The 17,922-nt window shown below is 38.1% G+C and overlaps 2 protein-coding genes across 7 annotated transcripts; one reads left to right on the top strand and one right to left on the bottom strand.

The window, feature by feature from the left end:
* Nucleotides 1-271: 271 nt before the first annotated feature.
* On the bottom strand, nucleotides 272-6,876 carry LOC141899761 (pre-rRNA 2'-O-ribose RNA methyltransferase FTSJ3-like). The gene is made up of 18 exons (XM_074786273.1): nucleotides 6,705-6,876; nucleotides 6,219-6,371; nucleotides 6,050-6,129; nucleotides 5,816-5,915; nucleotides 4,611-4,923; nucleotides 4,305-4,413; nucleotides 4,125-4,225; nucleotides 3,961-4,026; nucleotides 3,731-3,838; nucleotides 3,507-3,642; nucleotides 3,110-3,357; nucleotides 2,788-2,878; nucleotides 2,464-2,557; nucleotides 1,930-2,335; nucleotides 1,305-1,389; nucleotides 1,135-1,227; nucleotides 949-1,043; nucleotides 272-525 (listed from the first exon to the last, which is right to left on the bottom strand). The coding sequence occupies exons 1-18, from the start codon at nucleotides 6,769-6,771 to the stop codon at nucleotides 306-308; spliced, it is 2,565 nt and encodes an 854-aa protein (XP_074642374.1). The 5' UTR covers nucleotides 6,772-6,876; the 3' UTR covers nucleotides 272-305.
* A 382-nt stretch (nucleotides 6,877-7,258) lies between these two features.
* LOC141900213 (eukaryotic translation initiation factor 3 subunit C-like) lies at nucleotides 7,259-17,842 on the top strand. 6 transcript variants are annotated; one of them, XM_074786999.1, is made up of 21 exons: nucleotides 7,259-7,334; nucleotides 7,879-8,063; nucleotides 8,212-8,288; nucleotides 8,598-8,710; nucleotides 8,806-8,931; nucleotides 9,272-9,439; nucleotides 9,651-9,760; nucleotides 9,846-9,996; nucleotides 10,241-10,503; nucleotides 10,979-11,188; nucleotides 12,115-12,238; nucleotides 12,317-12,367; nucleotides 13,042-13,257; nucleotides 13,387-13,512; nucleotides 13,660-13,813; nucleotides 14,078-14,271; nucleotides 14,870-15,073; nucleotides 15,599-15,920; nucleotides 16,639-16,665; nucleotides 16,819-16,864; nucleotides 17,502-17,842. In XM_074786999.1, the coding sequence occupies exons 2-20, from the start codon at nucleotides 7,900-7,902 to the stop codon at nucleotides 16,845-16,847; spliced, it is 2,829 nt and encodes a 942-aa protein (XP_074643100.1). In that variant the 5' UTR covers nucleotides 7,259-7,334; nucleotides 7,879-7,899; the 3' UTR covers nucleotides 16,848-16,864; nucleotides 17,502-17,842. The 6 variants fall into 6 exon arrangements, with proteins under 6 accessions (XP_074643100.1, XP_074643101.1, XP_074643097.1 ...); XM_074787000.1 differs by having other exon boundaries at nucleotides 16,645-16,665; XM_074786996.1 differs by lacking the exon at nucleotides 16,819-16,864.
* The last annotated feature ends 80 nt before the right edge of the window (nucleotides 17,843-17,922 follow it).

A 17,922-nucleotide genomic window follows, 5' to 3' on the forward strand; every position in this document is an offset into this window, starting at 1 on the left:
AGTGACTCCATAATTTGAATGTTTCCATGCCTATAGTAAAATTTTTAGAAAATGGTCTTTTCTCCGAGACTATCCTCTATACCTTTTTTGAGCCAAGAAAGTAGATTATATACTACAACAATTTCTAAACAGTGCTTTAAAGTACCACAGAGACCCCACACTATTCTTGTTGTATTCATATCAATTTCATCCTGAAAGATGCTGTTTAGAAGATAATTTAAAAGTGATGGAGGAAAACTGATGCTTCAAAGACAAAACTTGACACACAGAATTCGTAATAAAAACCTTTATTATCCAAAGAGACATCATTTCTTTTTTCGACTTTTTGCTTGCCTGCCCCCCTTTTTCTGATTCTTAACATTCACTTTGTGTTGTCGATCATCCTTTCTCATTCTGGGATCGACAACTTTGAAGCGACCTTTCACACCAGCTGGACGACTGACTCGCTTGCCCATTCCTCTTTTAGCAACCACGTACTGTACTTCCTCTTTCTTATTTTTCAGTAAGCCCGCTCGTTTATATATCCTAGGAGAGTTAATGCAAATTACAGCGACATGTACTAGGTAATCCTCACTTGCCAGGGATTGAGTGCCTCCTACCGAAACTCACACTAAGACGTACACTGGCCACAAATCCTTTAGATCTATTAATCTGCCCAAGTTTTCTTGGGCGGACATCTTGCTAGTCAGCAGCCACCAATTTATATATCTAGCCAATCAGATGTGTTGTGCTGATAGAGCGAATCTGCTAGTTAAAAACAACGCATCTGATTGGCTTAATACATAGACTGGTGGCGGATGTCCGCTAAAGATATCTTGAGCAGTGTATTAGACCCAATGAAGGTTCTGGGGCCAGGGTTTGTGTTGGCACGAGCTTCAGTGGGAGGCAATCACACCCTTGCAAGCGAAGATCGAACTGTGTATGACAGAAACCTTTTTTATCACGTACTGTTTAATTTGTTGCCACTTTTCACGATCGGTCACATCGACCGTTTCAGACACGACGTCCGCTTTCTTTCGCGCTTTTTCGATCCTTTTGACCATCTTGAAAAAGAACAACAAAAATCTCATTTTTTCTACCATCGAAATCAATCAAGCAGCTATCTACAAAGGATATATGGTTGCCTGAACAAACCTTTCTCTTTTTTCGGCCTTTTGCTTCCGCTATTTTCTTCATCGGTCTCGCATTGACTGCTTTCAGTCTTTCTTTATATTCGGCTACCTCTTCCTGAATTAAAAAACACGTTTCATCGATTAGTACATGCACGCAAGGAATTATCGAAAACCTCAAATAATAAAACTGACCTTCGTTACAGGCAGCCTTTTCTTCATATGCTTTCTTTCATCTTGCACAAACCAGTCGGGCAAGTGTTCGTCATTGTTTGTGAACCTAGACAATTTACAAACATAAACCTGGTACATGCAAGCATACGTTATATGAGTGAATTTTATAGATCCGGAAAAATTGTTGCAATGACTAAACCGACCATTTAAAATGATGATATTATTGGGTCCAATGTTTGATTTTCTATACAGGGTCCATACAGATCAGTCATTCCTGGATATAATGTTTAATTTTCTATACAGAGTGCATACAGACCAGTCATTCCTGGATATAAGGAGTTTTCAAGGATTTTTAAAGGAAAAAGATTCAAATTTTGAAGAAGGGCCCGCATCGCATTTATATCCCACAAAACTTTCTAATTGCCCATTTCTCAAAACTGAAGGAGTTTTAAAGGACTTTCTTGCTACATTGCTCGAATTAATGGAGCCTCAAGCCCCTTTAAAAATATTTTTGGTTTAGAAGCACTTTCAGGAATCGAGGAACTGTTATAACTATTCTTCCCGATTATGTGTCTCATCAAAACATCTGGATTGACCAGGTTGTACTTTTTATTTTTCACAATTGTTTCAAGTAATTAATCATTACCTGTTATACGCTCCCTCGATGATATCACGTCGTCGCTTTTGTGACTGTACCATCGCAGCACCGATAGCGAGACCTTCCGGATCCAACTTTCGAATTTTCGCCGCTTGCGTCTCGGCGGGCACCACTTCAAATCCGGCAGTATTCCCGCGTTTTAATGACGTCGTCTCTTTCGAATCTAGATTCTCGTTTATGTCGTAATCGCTGTCGTCATCATCATCTTCCGAATCATCTGAAATATCATCATCGATGGATTTCAACTGAAACTCGTTATCGATACCGGACTCGTCCTCGGAATCGGATATTGCGTCGCCAACATCTGATTCGCCATCAGAATTCTGCCTATCGTCTGATCTTTTATTTTTCTTCGCTTTATGTTCTTTCTTGTCCAGGTTTGTTGAAGATTTCCCTTTAATTAAATAGAATGAATGGATGACCTTAATTTCAATTTACTTCAAGAAAAAATGTGTGTTAAATGCCTTTTGACCAAAATTACAGGATTCATCCAATCGCAAAGATTGCCTTCAACCCAATTACCTAAGATTACGCCGCCCTTTTTCTTGTATTCCTCCGCCATTTTTTCAACTTCCAAATCCTCATCACGGTCGCCTTCGATTCCGCTGAAAATGTCCTATGAAACAAAAATACGGTACAGTAAGCTGTGCCCAAATCAGACATGGCCAACTCGGGCTTTGGACTATCTTGGCCAAAAACGACTTCAAAAAACACATTTTTCTGTTCTTTAACCTAAACCAATTTTGTCAGGCCCAATCTGAGTTAAGTGAAGTCGACTGTTTGCACCTTACTCGTGGCAAAAACGTATCGAGTATGTCAAATGGTGAAAACTTACTCAAGACTCACCTTTTTAAACCACAGCGCTGCTTGGCGTTGAGATTTGTTGCTTTTTTCCTCTAGGTCAAGCATCAGTGGATTGGAATCGGGTTCCTCCTGCCTGGAATACAATATCATATATAGTATCACTCGCTTAATTCCGATAATTTTGGACCGATGAAACTAATCTGGTTCATTAGAGAAATCCTAATCAAACGTCATATTTTACAGGATACATTCATATGTAGAAATGTTTTGTAAATATTGCAACAACATTTGAATTCATTCAATTAACCATATACAATATAATACATTAGGTAGTACTTGAGAGATGGCGCGAAAACCAACTTACTCATCTTTTTCATCATCATTATCACTTTCCTCTTCCTCTTCACCCTCTTCATTATATTCCTCCATTTCTAATTCCGCTTCCTCATCTTCCGAGTCGTCGTGTTCGCTTTCACTTTCGTCGCTGTAATCTTGAGTGGCGCCTCGATCGTAAGCCTGTCGAAGTTTACGATTCGACGTCATGTCATCGTCACTTTCATCTCCGTCGTCGTCCATGAAATCGATATCACCTTTTTCAACAACTGACAAACCCTGGAATTATATTCAGTGAGAGAATATATTCAGAGGACCAGGAAAATTGATAACAACAGCAGCAATAGTTGTTACATGCAACATTACCTAAGCCACTGTTAAGCAGAGGCCAAGAATGAATGAATGAATGATAACATCTCATTCCTTACCTCTTTACTTTTGATTTTTCCTAATTTGAATAATGAAATGTCATCTTGAAAGTCGTGTTTGTCACCGGGAATAACCATCTTTAAATCCATCTTCTGGCGTAATTTCGCCTTTTCTTTTCGCACTTTTTTCAATTTTCTGAAAATCAGAGAGAACGTCGGTTAATTTCAACATAATAAGTCAAAGATGATGGGAAATTCTTACTACTCTTTACTTCTCAACTTACTTCTTCTGTTCATGCTGTTCCGAAGCTTTCATTTCAGCTAATTTCTGATTAATCTGTTCATCCTCATCCACCTGATCTTCATTTTCCTCCTTTGTTTCTTCAATTTCTCTGAAAAACAAAATTCCCGGTACCGTATAAATCCTGAAAAATCCCTCAATCCACCGAAACAACACTGGCGGGGACTTGATAGTTAGAATAGAATTCAATTCATCAATAAGAAAATTACAAACCCTTCGTCTAGTTTTAGTTTCTCCGCGAATTCTTTGACAAGCTTTTTCCGCCAATTCAATAATGTTCTGTAAAAGATAAAATCAATGAAATTACAATAATTGATTGACGAGAAAAATTCATAAATAAGGGGATTATATGCATCTTTTTGATAGAACACATTTACCTGATTTCTTTCTTTCCGAGAACTTTGATATCCTTGCAACATTCCTTAATTTCAGTGGTGGTGGAAACATGACTGAGAACAGTTTTGAGGTCAATATCAATCTGAGAATTTCGATAACAGTGAATTTAGCGACCATAAATTTCAAGTTCATGCCTGCATTTAAATCCTAGAATGACTTACTGCACTTGCTGTGGAAAGAAGTTCTACATGATTTTCCGCTTGTAGAAACTTGCTCACTGGTAACGTATGGAAACACGTATAATCACCATCAGCATAACCTTCAACTTTCCTGGAAAATATTAACAACTTAGTCACTCAGGTACTATAACTTAAATCTAATTTAGTAAGTGTTCAATCAACTTTTACACCACCAAATATTGGAAAACAATATACCAAAGCTTGTTGAATTCTTTTCTAAACAAACATGAGGAAACACAATAAATAGCCAAAAGCGGGATGAAAACAATGGTAGAAGTTGATACTAACTTATTCTTTTTCTCAGGATGAATCATATTTATTTCATTAGTTGGGCCAGTGTCGACTTCTTTGAAGACGAATTTCGGATCGAGAAGTTTCGGATCGATTTTATCCGGCGCGAAGTAATGCTGACAGACGACGAACACCTCTGCCGATTCATTTCGTGAAGCTTGCGGTTTCGTAGCGAAAACCTTTCGGAAGAACTGCTTGAAAACCCACATCAACGCGTTGTAATCTTTCGAACGGAAAACCTTCGTAACGAACCAACCGCCTTTTTTCAAAAAGTCTGTTCCAAGACGTAGCGCTTGAAGAGTCAACTCGGCTATAAAACAAGGATCATCACATTTTAATTGACAATGAACCAAAGGTTAATGAACTAAATTCATAATTTTGGCATAAGTTGAGTATGGCCAATAGGCCTAATTGATTGAGTGGCATTTTGAGTTATTATTTGTTCATCCAAATTTTCTAACAATTTCAATTTCAATTTATTCATCATAAATCCAAAGTATAAGATTGTGAATGAAGAAAAACAACAATAACAACAAACAGACAAAAAACAAAAATGTGTGACACAAAGATGTGCACTAACAGAAAAATAATAAAAGGAGAGAGAAGTAATACAATGTCTAACATATATATATACAATATTATTTAAGTGATATTTACAAGCCCATGATATATAAATTTCGCGATATTTAAGAAGATTGGTTTATTGGGATTAGTAAAGGCCGAAAGAAAAGTATCTAGGTTTAGATTTACAATATCATATTTAGTTCTTAAGTTATCCTGCAGTTTACAATAAAAAAAGAACATGGGATTCGTCGCCGACAGCGTTACAGTGAGGGCAAATACGATTTGGTTGAGCGATGCCGAGTCTCCTTCCTTTTTCAATTATAAGGTTATGACATGACAATGGAAGTTTTGCTATTGCTGATTTTAGAGAATGGTCTTTTAAGAATAATAAATATGGTTCTAGCTGAAATTTAGATTTCATAGTTCTATAAAAGTTATACCGGCTGTGAGTTGGATCATTGATCTCTGAATTCCAAAAAATAAGAAAACCCTGCTGCATATATTTACATACAATTCTAGTTGATCTGGTTATATTTGGATGAAATATCCAAAATACGACATAATATACAATAGAAATAGCATGGGCCTAAACAATTTCAAAAGGATTCATAATTATGGGTTGAAAGATAATTAATTACCTTGAGCAAATGCATCATGAACCCAGTTTTTACCCAAATTGGGTGCACCATCATTCAACACGCAATCAGCTTTCCATGTTTGAAGTTCTTTCTTCAAGGCCTAGAAAGAGATAACCAGAAAATGTAATCACAAAATTTAAAAGAGACACCAAACTTCTTTTAAAACTGGTTCCTCAAATATTTGAATATTTTGGACTCAATTCACGCGTATTTCCAAATAATCATATTTTCTACCTGTCGACATTTATCTGTAGTAATATCTTCGGTGAGTGTGATACAATTTGGAACGGCCCGAATCGGCACCAAATCAACACCTGCAACATAAACAAGGAATAAACAAACCACTTCGCAGGACTGGATCAAAGAATCAAATCTCTATAAATGAATCGGCCGAAATGCTTACCGATAACATGACTAGAAACTGGAGTTTGATTGGCGGCTACTTGTAACCAACCACCAGGCGCGGCGCACAGATCTATAACCACTCTTGATGATTGTAAAAACTGATATTTTCGATTCAATTGCAACAATTTAAATGCAGCTCTTGATCTGTAACCTGAAAGGATATACACATCGCATTCAATTCATTGACAATGAGTCAATAAGGTTTGAAAATATATAGTAAAAGATTAGGCCAGGGCCGTGTGGGAAAAGTCATGTAAAAATAAAATGAATTTCAAAATGATCAATATCATTACAGGATCCAGTTCCACAGAGTCAAATCTTAACTCACAACTGTGGAACTGGGTCCAGTAGATTGATAAAGCCTCCTTTGGATGAAAAGAATGAAACGATACGAAAAATTCTAATTCAAAAGTAAATTATGATTGAAGAATCCGACCAGTTCAGTTTATTAATGAGTTCCACAGCGAATGACTCGAATATTTACCGGTTTCCTTGGCTAAATGGTAGAATTTATCCCGACGGGCTTTTCCAGTTTTTACTTTCTTGCCCATGTTTATCCCGTTGTGGAGCTAGGGGTATTTATTTACTGGGAATTTAGGGATAAACATGCGATCTTCCACATGTGCGTGTGAACTACGTCACGGGTACTTGCGTTGATGGACTCGACTGCGGCAATCGAGGATTCCACTTGAATTCGAGGCAAGCGAGGACTCGGCGCGCTCTGGCGGCTGTACAACAATAAAAATCTTAAATTTTGAATCTAAAAACGAGAATATGCCTTGTAGACCTATATATTTGGAATACTCGTTAAGCTTATAATATATCTGGAATATCTTTTTAACGAATCGTTAAAAAAGTTTCGCGCAATAAAATTTACTTTAGACCCAGTCTGCCCGGTTTTTAAAATTTTGTAACTTGTGTTTTGTTTTTTGTTATTTCAAAATTTGTAACTTTATTGAATTTGGGAATCTTATATGTAGTGTTAACATAATGATCAATAAAGAATTGAATTTAATTTACTAGGCGAAGCCACTCATAAATTGATGACGTAGTGCACAACACACGTGAAATACGCCATTTGTTGCTGCTAAAAAAGCCGGGTGTTTGGGCGCAGGTAATTCATTTTTTGAGCCCCGATAGACTAAATATGACCGCAAAATACCCCAAATATATTCCTCTTAAATTAAAAGTAAAGGACTACGTGATTTTCCTCCGATCAGGGGGCCGTGAACCCCTTCAAAATGGCCTTTTAACGCGTCGTCGACTTTCCGTATGGTGTGTCACTGTACTGTGTGTCTGTGTGTGTCATTTATATCAAATCAATATCCATCGTCCCGTCATGAAAAAGAACTCTGTGCATCTAATCCATCCATCTGTGTCGAATTTGATAAAGATATTACAGTTTCCCAATAGAATGCTCATTTCAGAATTTTGATTGATTTTAAATTTTGAAAATTAAAACTTATCTAATTAGGCCATCTCGTCTGTCGTACTGACTCATTGAATGATGTGAAAACTGGAGTTTCTTGGCTTTAGTCAAAAACACCCATCAATTATTTTTGGGTTGATTTATTGTTGATTGGTTTTGTGTCTGGCATCTCATCTGGTTTATTCATGCAGCCTAATTACGAATTCTACAAATTTACTATCACTTTCAGTAAAGAAAACCGGCTGCCAAGATGTCGCGTTTTTATAAAGGAGCGATGAGCTCCGAATCGGAGTCTGAATCTGAATCGAGTGGAGACGAGGCGTTGCCTGTAGTGCAGAAAGGACCGAGCAGATTCCAATTCAGCGATGATGAGGAAGATGTGAAACGTGTTGTAAGAAGCGAGAAGGAGAAAAGGTAGGCATCGGAGAAAACAAAGTTGTGATTCGGTCAAATAGTCCTGCAAAGAAATGGAATTTAACCTCCTCCAGAGTATTGCGAGAATTCAAATTGAGTCGATGTATCAGTGGAAACCTTGATCGGGATAAATATTTGTATATTCTAGGTTTGAAGGCATGAATGATGTCATCAAAGTCTTGAAGAACCATAAGAAAATTAAAGACATGTCCAATGTCCTTACAGGTGAGCAAATGAATAAATTGTTATTCAACATCGAAAGTTAAACTATAAGATCATTGACTCTGTTTTGAATCTCAGTTCCACAGCTGCTACAAAGATTTCATTTTAGATTTATTTTGAATTATGTTGCTATTAATTCAATTATTCTATACTGAAATGATTTTTTGCGGGTTAAAATTGTACCAAAATTTAAGAACTAGATGCAGGATATCTGTTGGTGCTTGGCATCTGGCTCTCGTATCAATTGGAATGAGTAATGTTTATTTAACTGGCGCCTCCAGTACGTGATAATGATATTTGTTTTCTTTGAAGATTTTGAGAATCTGACGAAGGCATACGATAAAGCCAAAAAAGTCGTTGTTCAAGAAGGAATTCCGCGATTCTATATTCGCACACTCGTCGAACTGGAAGATTTTGTCGCTGAGGTCAGTGTTTTTCGACAACCCTTCACTGTGCTGCAATTAACGAAGTTCTGTGTATTTTTCTCATCACTTTATCGCCTCGGTTACTCCTATTTCAGTGCTGGGAAGATCGCGAAGCTCGAAAACTGATGAGTAAGAACAACGCGAAGGGTTTGACGACTCTACGTCAGAAATTGAAGAAATATAACCGCGATTACGAGAAAGAGATTACTGATTATAGAGAGGTTAGTTTAGTCGAGTTCAGTTTGCAACTGGACCTCGGCCTATCTGGAATCACGTCTCGCTAAGCTGCCTGCACCTACCATCATAGACTTGGACATTCCACGCGTCATCTCCAGTCTTTGCATATGTTCACAACTTCACGCCAGTTATGTTTTTTCAAAAATACACATTAAAACGATATTGTATTATATCAAACTTTGAAAAAAAAAATGATCAAGACTTTGCAAAATAAGGATAAGTTCCTGAAGGGGCTGGATCGTGGTTGTGTGGACCTGCATTCGTTTCATCAAAATCGTTTTAGAAATATTGTTGTTTATGTGCAACGGTACGATTTAACTTCAGAATCCTGACAAGGAAGAAATAAAAGGCAGTGCATCGGAATCAGATGATGATGACGATGATGATGATGATGACGACGACGATGAAATTGACGGAGGCATTGAAGCCCCGATGAAAGTCGCTAATTTCCTGAAGAAAGAAAAACCTGTCGCAGTGGTCAAAGAGCAAGAGGTGAGAAAATCATTATCTTACTTTTGCCATCTCATTCTTAACTGTTGTGTTGAAATCAGTAAAATTTGAAGCATTCGGGTTGAAATTTGTCAAAATAGAAACGAGCCTGTACTTTATCTAAAAATAATTAATTGCAGCTTAATTTTAACTGCTTTTTCAGTTCAGCAAAATATTTCATAAAATGTATGCATGAAATTTTGATTTTTTAAAGGAGTCTGACTCTGATGACGATATGTGGGCGAGCTCCGGGGGTGATAGCTCGACTTCAAGTTCAGATGATGAAGATTACGGTGAAAACCTGGCAGCTAAATTCTTGAAAAAGTGCGTATTGTATCGATTTACTGGTTGAATATTCGTATCGTCGATAATTTACTGATTTTTTGATTGTCGCACCTTCGTCGTTTAGGACCGGGCCCGAAAAAGAGAAGGACCGGATCAAACGTGACAAGGCGAAAGAGGAGAAAATTCGCGAACGGAAGAAACGTCCCGAGAGCGATGAGGACGACGGCGAGGGAGAATGGGAGGAAGTTGTGAAAAGCGGTGCTCCGATGAAAATGGTACGAATTGCGATTGACGCGCGTTTGAAGTTTGGAAAATTGTCTCTCCGTTATTGATCGGAAATTTGATGATATGATTAATCAGAAAAAAAGCCTCAAAATTTTAAGGAAATCGTAAATCAAACTTGAGTGTTTGAAAAAATTGCCTCTTGAAAAGATGTGTCTTTGCTATTTTAATTTCTTATAATGAACTATTGTCCGAATCTGTATGGATGAATATTTTGTTGATGGTTATGAATTACAGGAGAAGCCGAAAATGTTCGCGAAAGATGCCGAAATCAATCACGAATCGGTGTACAAAAAGTTGAATGAAATCGTGTCCGGACGTGGTAAGAAGGGAACCGATAGAACCGAACAGATCGACCTGCTGCTCGAATTGAATTCGATCTCGTCGGCTCACAATCTCGGGCCGGGAATGTTCATCAAGATCATGTTTCACGTGATCGCCGCCATCTTCGATTACAACCCGAACATCGCAACGTGCATGAAAACCGACATGTGGGAGAAGTAAGTTCATAACGGCCCGGCCGTGCTTTATCTGGTCAGTGTTTTTCGTATGCTGTCATTTTTAAGGGGCTGTATTCAATGTCAAGTATATGACGTCGTGGCTGGGGAAGTAGCAAGGCTTTTGATACCCCCAAATAGAATATTAAGCTAAATTTTGGTGTAATCTAGTTTTCACTGGCTCAATATATATTTAAGTAATTATCAGCATTGGTAGAATATTGACATCCACACTGGTAGGTGCAGCAGATATTTTATAAGGGGTGGATGTAAAAATGGAAAGGGTGACAGCCCCTCTAAAACCATTTGCGGAGAACAGTGCTGGTGTGTCAGAAAGAACAGATGGGCATTTCCCCCAATACAGCTTAGATTGTTAGTGTATTGCTATTATGCATATTCTCAGGAGAGACGGGATTGATAGATTGAGAAAAATATATCAAGCAGATTTCAAAAACTTGCGTGTTCAAATGTATTACAGATGCCTGACATTTATCGCCGAGTTGTTGGAGCTTTTGAAAACGAGCGATAACATCACGGTCGGTGAGAACATCAGCGACGATAGCGAACAGTTAGAAGAAGCACCTTATCGTATACGCGGCTGTATACTCGCAATGGTCGAACGCATGGATGAAGAATTCACCAAAATGCTGCAAGCCTGTGATGCCCACAGCACTGAATACGTTGATAGGTGAGTTTGTTATTTTGTAGTAATGTGTGAAAACCATTAACAATCTTTTTGAATAGGAGATTATTGAGTTAATAATCAATTGTTCCACCTGGACCAAGTTCGAAAGTTGTGAGTTAGATTTGGTTCATGGCCGCGTACGGGAAGTTTATTTGCAGTGATTTGACTCGCTGACATTTTCAGGGATGAGAATTCCCCGCGGATTTCTGTATTGAAAAATATAAATTTTCCAAATAGTCGAAAAATGATGTAAAAGTATGAGGGGGGCTCACTCAATTGTTACGGCGCGATCGGTAATCAGGTGAACCGTAAAAGCGTTCAGTGCCTGTTTTACTTATCATTGCGTAAAAGTATCGCACTTCAATGTATATTCATTGCAACACTGATTTTGTATCTACATTTGTACTACGACGAGTGTGTATGTATTTTATCGATCGGTTGCAGACGCGCGCGCGGCAACAGTAGTAATGTATATAGGCCTACTTACTGTTGCCGCGCGTGTGTGGCGAACGCCTTCAGATACTATACACTACTGGGTGATGATTTGTAGTGAGCATTCATCGGCGCATTTTAACTGCATTAATTCAGGGCTCAACCAATAATGCATGAGATGCTGAATGTCATCGAATGAGGATGTACCACATTGGAACTAGCCATTACCTTCCAAAGTAAAATAGTCGTTCATGGGTTCAAGATCGCTTTTAGTGCTCGGATAACACTTTTAATTTCTAACGCTTTTAATTTTCTTGGGGAAGGACCCCCCAAACCCCCCAAAATAGCTTCGCGCCTTCAGCTGGTTCGAGTATGTAACTGAAGAAAAAAAAACGCAGATTTTATAGGTCGGCGTTCTCATCTCTGCATTTTGGCCTCATGACTGACTGTAGTGCTGGCTACTATGATCATAACATTGATTCTATTTCTGTTCATAGGTTAAAAGATGAGGAAAAAGTATGCAGTATAATCTTGTGCCTGCAAGGCTTGATCGAGGAGAAAGCGCTCAGCGACGAGATCTGTAGAGTTTACTTCCTCAGAATCAAACATATTTACTACAAGGTAATGAACGCTTAGTGGGAGGAATAGGGATATTATTGTTTTGCAGCATCGATTTGATTAAACCTGTATATTTTTTAGTTTGATCGTCGCGGTGCCATGATAAAACAACAAAAGGACAATGGGGAAACGGTGAGTTCATATTTTAAAGTCCATATTGATAAAACAGTGTCATGACACGATCATTGGCACATAACCTCGAGACTAAGTATATTTCATTGTGCTAATCATCTTTCCCTTGGGTAAAGTAACATCCGAGAATCATCTATCAGTCAAAGGGCCGAATGAGACAATGAGTACAAGCGTTTGAATCTATTTTCTCAAATGTATAATACATGATAACATAGATATGATAATTAGTATACATGATTACTGAAATATACATTCAAGCTGGACAGTCCAAGCCCTAGGGGCTGTACCTAATTGGGGGGATATACCAGGTATTCCTGAGTTGAACGCTCAAATCACTCTAATCCACTCCATTATCAGAGCCGTCGGAAGGAATTTTTCAGTGGCGAGGCTTATTTCTGAAGGGGGTCTGGGGGCCCTCCCCTAGAAAAATTTTGAAAATTCCATCGCCGGAGATGCCTTTTGGGGCCATTTCACGGTCTCATTCACAGACGCATGAGATGCCGTGAGCCAACCACCTAGTACAGAGAACGACGAGCTGCTACGCGGTCAGCGTGCTTTTGAAAAAATTTTGTTAAGCAAAAAAATGGGGCAGCTTTGGCCGCCCCTGTTCCGACGGCCTTGATTATTTGTATTCGCCAAGATGCCCTTACATGAATGTATTTGTATCTTTTCAGCCTGAGATTCCCGAGGGATATATCGACACGTACGCGTTGATGGGTAAGCTGTGTCGTTATATTTATGGTATCGACAACACCGATCGCATCCGCACACGAGCGATACTGTGTCACATTTACCACCACGCGTTGCACGATCGTTGGTTCGAAGCTCGCGATCTGATGATGATGTCGCATCTACAGGACAATATTCAACACTCCGACGTGCCCACCCAGGTACGTCCTCATGTTAGCGCTGTTTTTTCGATCGGCGACCTGTTTGAATCGCAGGAAATAGCGCGGATTAATTCGGAAATGATTATTGCGAGAGCAAAGAAACTTATATCTGCTGTTTGTCATTTTCAGATTTACTACAATCGTAGTATGGTTCAGTTAGGATTATGCGCATTCCGTCAAGGCATGGTGAAGGACGCGCATCATTGTTTAGTAGATATCCAAAGCGGAGGTCGAGCTAAGGAATTGTTGGCTCAGGTAAACTCTTGATCATCAAAAATTCTAGAAATGACTTTCGTGGACAAAGAATATATACAAGATATACGTCCGTCTTGTGTGTAGATCTAATTATGTGATTAAAGAACTGTAGAAATGGTGTCATTTGAAATAATCTATCCATTGTAGGGACTCTTGCTTCAAAGACAGCATGAGAGAACGGCCGAGCAGGAAAAGATTGAGAAACGTCGCCAGATGCCGTATCATATGCATATTAATCTGGAACTGTTAGAATGCGTCTACCTAGTCTCGGCTATGCTTCTCGAAATTCCTTATATGGCTGGTGAGTTGCAAATTGAAATTGAATTGAGAATTGAAAACTTAAGAAATAATTGGTGAAAGTAGGTAGCTGCTTGAGTTTGTCGTGTAAATATCTTGAATCCAGTTCCACAGTTTTGAGTTTATTCATCGAAGAGTAAATCAAAATCAGTCGGTTTCAAATCGTACGAATTTTAACTACTCAAAGAAGTGTGCAATAGGTCCTTTCTTGGTGTTCGATATGTTCGGATGAATTTTTCTGAGGATATTATTTGTTATATTCCCGTAGCTCATGAACTGGACGCGCGCAGACGTATGATCAGTAAGAATTTCCATCATGTGTTGAAATTGAGCGAACGTCAGACACTCGTCGGCCCACCTGAGAGTATGAGAGAACACGTCGTTGCCGCTTCGAAAGCGATGAAAACCGGTGATTGGAGAGCGTGTAAAAACTTCATTATTAACGAAAAAATGAATGCAAAGGTAAGGCTCAGTTCGGTGAAGGCTTAAGGGAAAAGTCAGGGGATTTTCTTTTCTTTAAAAATTTCAGGGAATAGTCATGGAATTTTATGGATTGCTAGATCATGCGTAAAATCGAACAGTGTCTGTCTATGTCTAATGCATTTTATTGTGTTAATTGATTACAATGTACATGTCACGGAATAGTCCGGGAAAAAACAAGGTCCCTTTTATTCAAGGGCTGTCTGGTGGCAATATTGGTAGTTATCTTGAAAGAAACAACCATTCTTGTCAGGTGATTTCTGATGAATTTGAAAATGAGAATAACATCAAATTCTACGAAAAAGTGATTCCCCGGATATTTTTTCTACTTTGTTTATACAGTGGAACCTTGTTGCAACGTTCTTGGATTTAACGATTTATCGGTGATTACAAACCTAGAATTTTGTCCCAAATAGGAAAATATTGGTTATAATGAACATATTATCTGGTCCCCTGAAGTTCGTAATGAATTTCCACTGTACACACTATTATTTCTCATGTCTTGTACATGATTGCTATAAAAAGTGGACAGTTGAGACTTAACGCACACGCAGCTAATACAATTTATTCCCCATGACAGGTCTGGGATTTATTCTACAACGTCGATAAAGTACGCGATATGATCACGAATAAAATCCAAGAGGAGAGTTTACGCACGTATCTGTTTACGTATAGCAGCGTTTACGATTCGATTAGTTTGCAAACCTTATCCGAGATGTTTGAACTGGAGAAAGGAATCGTGCATTCGATCATCAGCAAGATGATCATCAATGAAGAACTGATGGTAAGGAAAAATTAATTTTTTTTTATGAAGCTTGCCTGCGTGATGTTACGGCAGAAGTATCGGCCGTCAGGGCCCAGGATCTGATACCTCAGTTTTTAGTTAAGTTAAACTCTTATTAAATGACAAAGTTGAGAAAATATTATTTGCAGTGCGTTGTCCTTAACATAGAATTTTTATTTATAACTATGGAACTTGGCCAAGGCCAATAGAAAAACTCTCAATTTGCGAGTGAAATTTTAACTTAACCCGCGTGACTGGGTTCTTAGTAACCTAATCGTTGGTGGTTAGCTTTTATAATCAGATCAGCACTGATGAACATTCTATTGAAAATTGTCTTTCCCATTCCTGACTGGTTTGTGAAAATATCCAATTGTGAAACTTAACTCTAGACAGGTTATTGATTAGGTGCTGGCTATGCTATGCTCTTAGATTGAAGAGTTTACTAGTGAAAAAGATGAAGTTATTCTCGCTCCCTTTTTTATAGTCAAGACATGCAGTTAATTCAACATGCATTGTTTATTTCAGGCGTCACTAGACGAACCGACGCAAACGGTAATGATGCATCGCACGGAGCCGACACGTCTGCAGGCGCTCGCGCTGCAACTGTCCGAGAAAGTCGCGTCGCTCGTTGACAACAACGAACGTATACTCGAGATGAAATCGGGCAACTACTTCAGCTATCAGAAAGATCGCGGCAACCAGTCGAACCAGTCGGGCTACCAGACTGGCAATCGATTCAACAAGGACTCGAATCGGTACAACCGCGGAGATCGCGGCGACAATCGTTACCAGCGGGGGAACCAAGGCGGTAATCAGTTCAATCAACAATCGGGATGGAAACAAAATCGTAAGTAACATGTTTTTAAATAGTTGTAGTCGTTTCAGATTCGTGTACTATGCCGCAGGACCTAGTTTCACTGAAAGAATTAGCTCTTAAAATTGGATTAATCTCTTCATGAATTCAGCTGGTGACACCATGATATAAGTCACAGAATTTTAGTGATAGATATCTGCTATTTCATATCGAAATGTTCATGATATTATATACATCTTACTAAATGAAATACCTAATAATGATGATAATAATACTGACATATATATACTGAAATATAATGAAAATATATGCGCCAATCATAATCAGTATGTCAGACTACTCAATAATAAATTCATTTAGTAAGATGTATAAGATATTATGAATATTTCGATATGAAATTGTAGATATCTATCATTGTTATTCACTTGTTGAATCGTTGAGGAGTCAGTCGTTTTTGTGAAACTGTGCCCAAGGTTTTCAGTTTTCACTGCGTAGATCCATTTGAAAAATACTTGCTAAACAGCATTAAATAAGGTTATATTTGTCTTGAATGTTGCGGTTCTACTCAAACTGCTGTATTCTTATGATCACTGAAAAGAATAACGATTAGAATATGAACAAAAAAGATAATTTCCAACTTTCACTTGAGTTAATGAGATTGCAGTGTACGAACTCTTGATGTGGAGAATTCAAAACGAGAGAAAATTCTGGTGATTTATTTTGTTATTACCTGTACTCACATATTTGTCAGTTTTAGAATCTAGCGATAAAAAACAAGGTAGTATGTTCGAAGCAAACCCAACCAAACAAAATGATTTCCATTAATTGCTGACGTTTCTATCGTCTCTCGTCATCGAATCATCCCACTCCTTTCATTCCATTCCATTACATTCGTCTGACTAAAATGTAATTATTCTTGTTAATATAATAGGAACTGTAGCCAAAACTACAGCTAAATAGATAAATCAGAAAATCAGGTACTAAGTGAAAAACTATTGAGTGTAAATTTACGGTTTGGATTCAGTTGAAAGTTTGTTTGTGAAAACTCTCGCAGGGAGATATGTATTTCGATCACAATTAGGGAGTCGATCCAACAAACTTTTTACTGGTGTGTTTTAACGAGCTATGGGAGAGGTTTTTTACCGGCACGTAGGGCACATCCACCGCGTAGCGTCGTTGAAACCTGCTTATTCGTGATTGGTGAATTTCAATCTTAACGACATTTCACCTGTGTGTCATGATGGTGTGATTAATTTGGTTATGGGTGGAAAGAAATATTCTATTCATTTTCACCGCAAATAGAACCTGACCCTGGGTTTCGTTTGATTAACAAGTGATTGAAAATTTTCCTAATAATAACATTGATAGATTAAACTTTAATTCAATGATTGAAAATCAAAACTTGAAATCCAACAGAACAGCCGCAATGGTTTTCGATTAACCGGTATGGAAAATTTGGATCAGGTTTATAGGTGATGGGTGTCCACCGTTTTTGGCTGGAGTTTCTCAAAATAGTATTAAAAGTAAAAACAGAAAATTAGATTCAACTGAATTAACAAAGAAATCATCAATTAGAAATTTAACTTAAGTTTCTTTTTCGTATTCGTTTTACAGAAAGAAGAGGCCGTGATAATCGGCAACGCAATTATTAGAGTCGGACTTTCATTCAGCTAAACGTGTTTTTCAAAAGCAGCAGCAAATCGGCACATCATCTTCAACCGGAGAAATACACGCGAACAACTGAGTTACAATGATTACTGATACGTTGTCGTTGAGTGAAGTGGATTTTATTTATTGCGTTGGCTGCGAAAGCCAGCGGACTCGGGACAATTTATTTCATTATCGTCGTATGGATTTTATAATCGTGCTAAACGCGATAGAAGCGCCAGCCTGCGCTGACATCGTGGCTTATTTGTCCAGTTTAAAGTGGAATAAATATTGGTATTATTATAAATGGAAAACTGATTTTTTGTGTCATGATATACCGGGTATTTTATTTCTCAAGTCCATCCTTGTTCATCTTCGATGCAGGAAG

The sequence above is a fragment of the Tubulanus polymorphus genome, chromosome 2 (genome assembly GCF_964204645.1).
Source record: "Tubulanus polymorphus chromosome 2, tnTubPoly1.2, whole genome shotgun sequence".
In the NCBI taxonomy this organism is placed as follows: domain Eukaryota; kingdom Metazoa; phylum Nemertea; class Palaeonemertea; order Tubulaniformes; family Tubulanidae; genus Tubulanus; species Tubulanus polymorphus.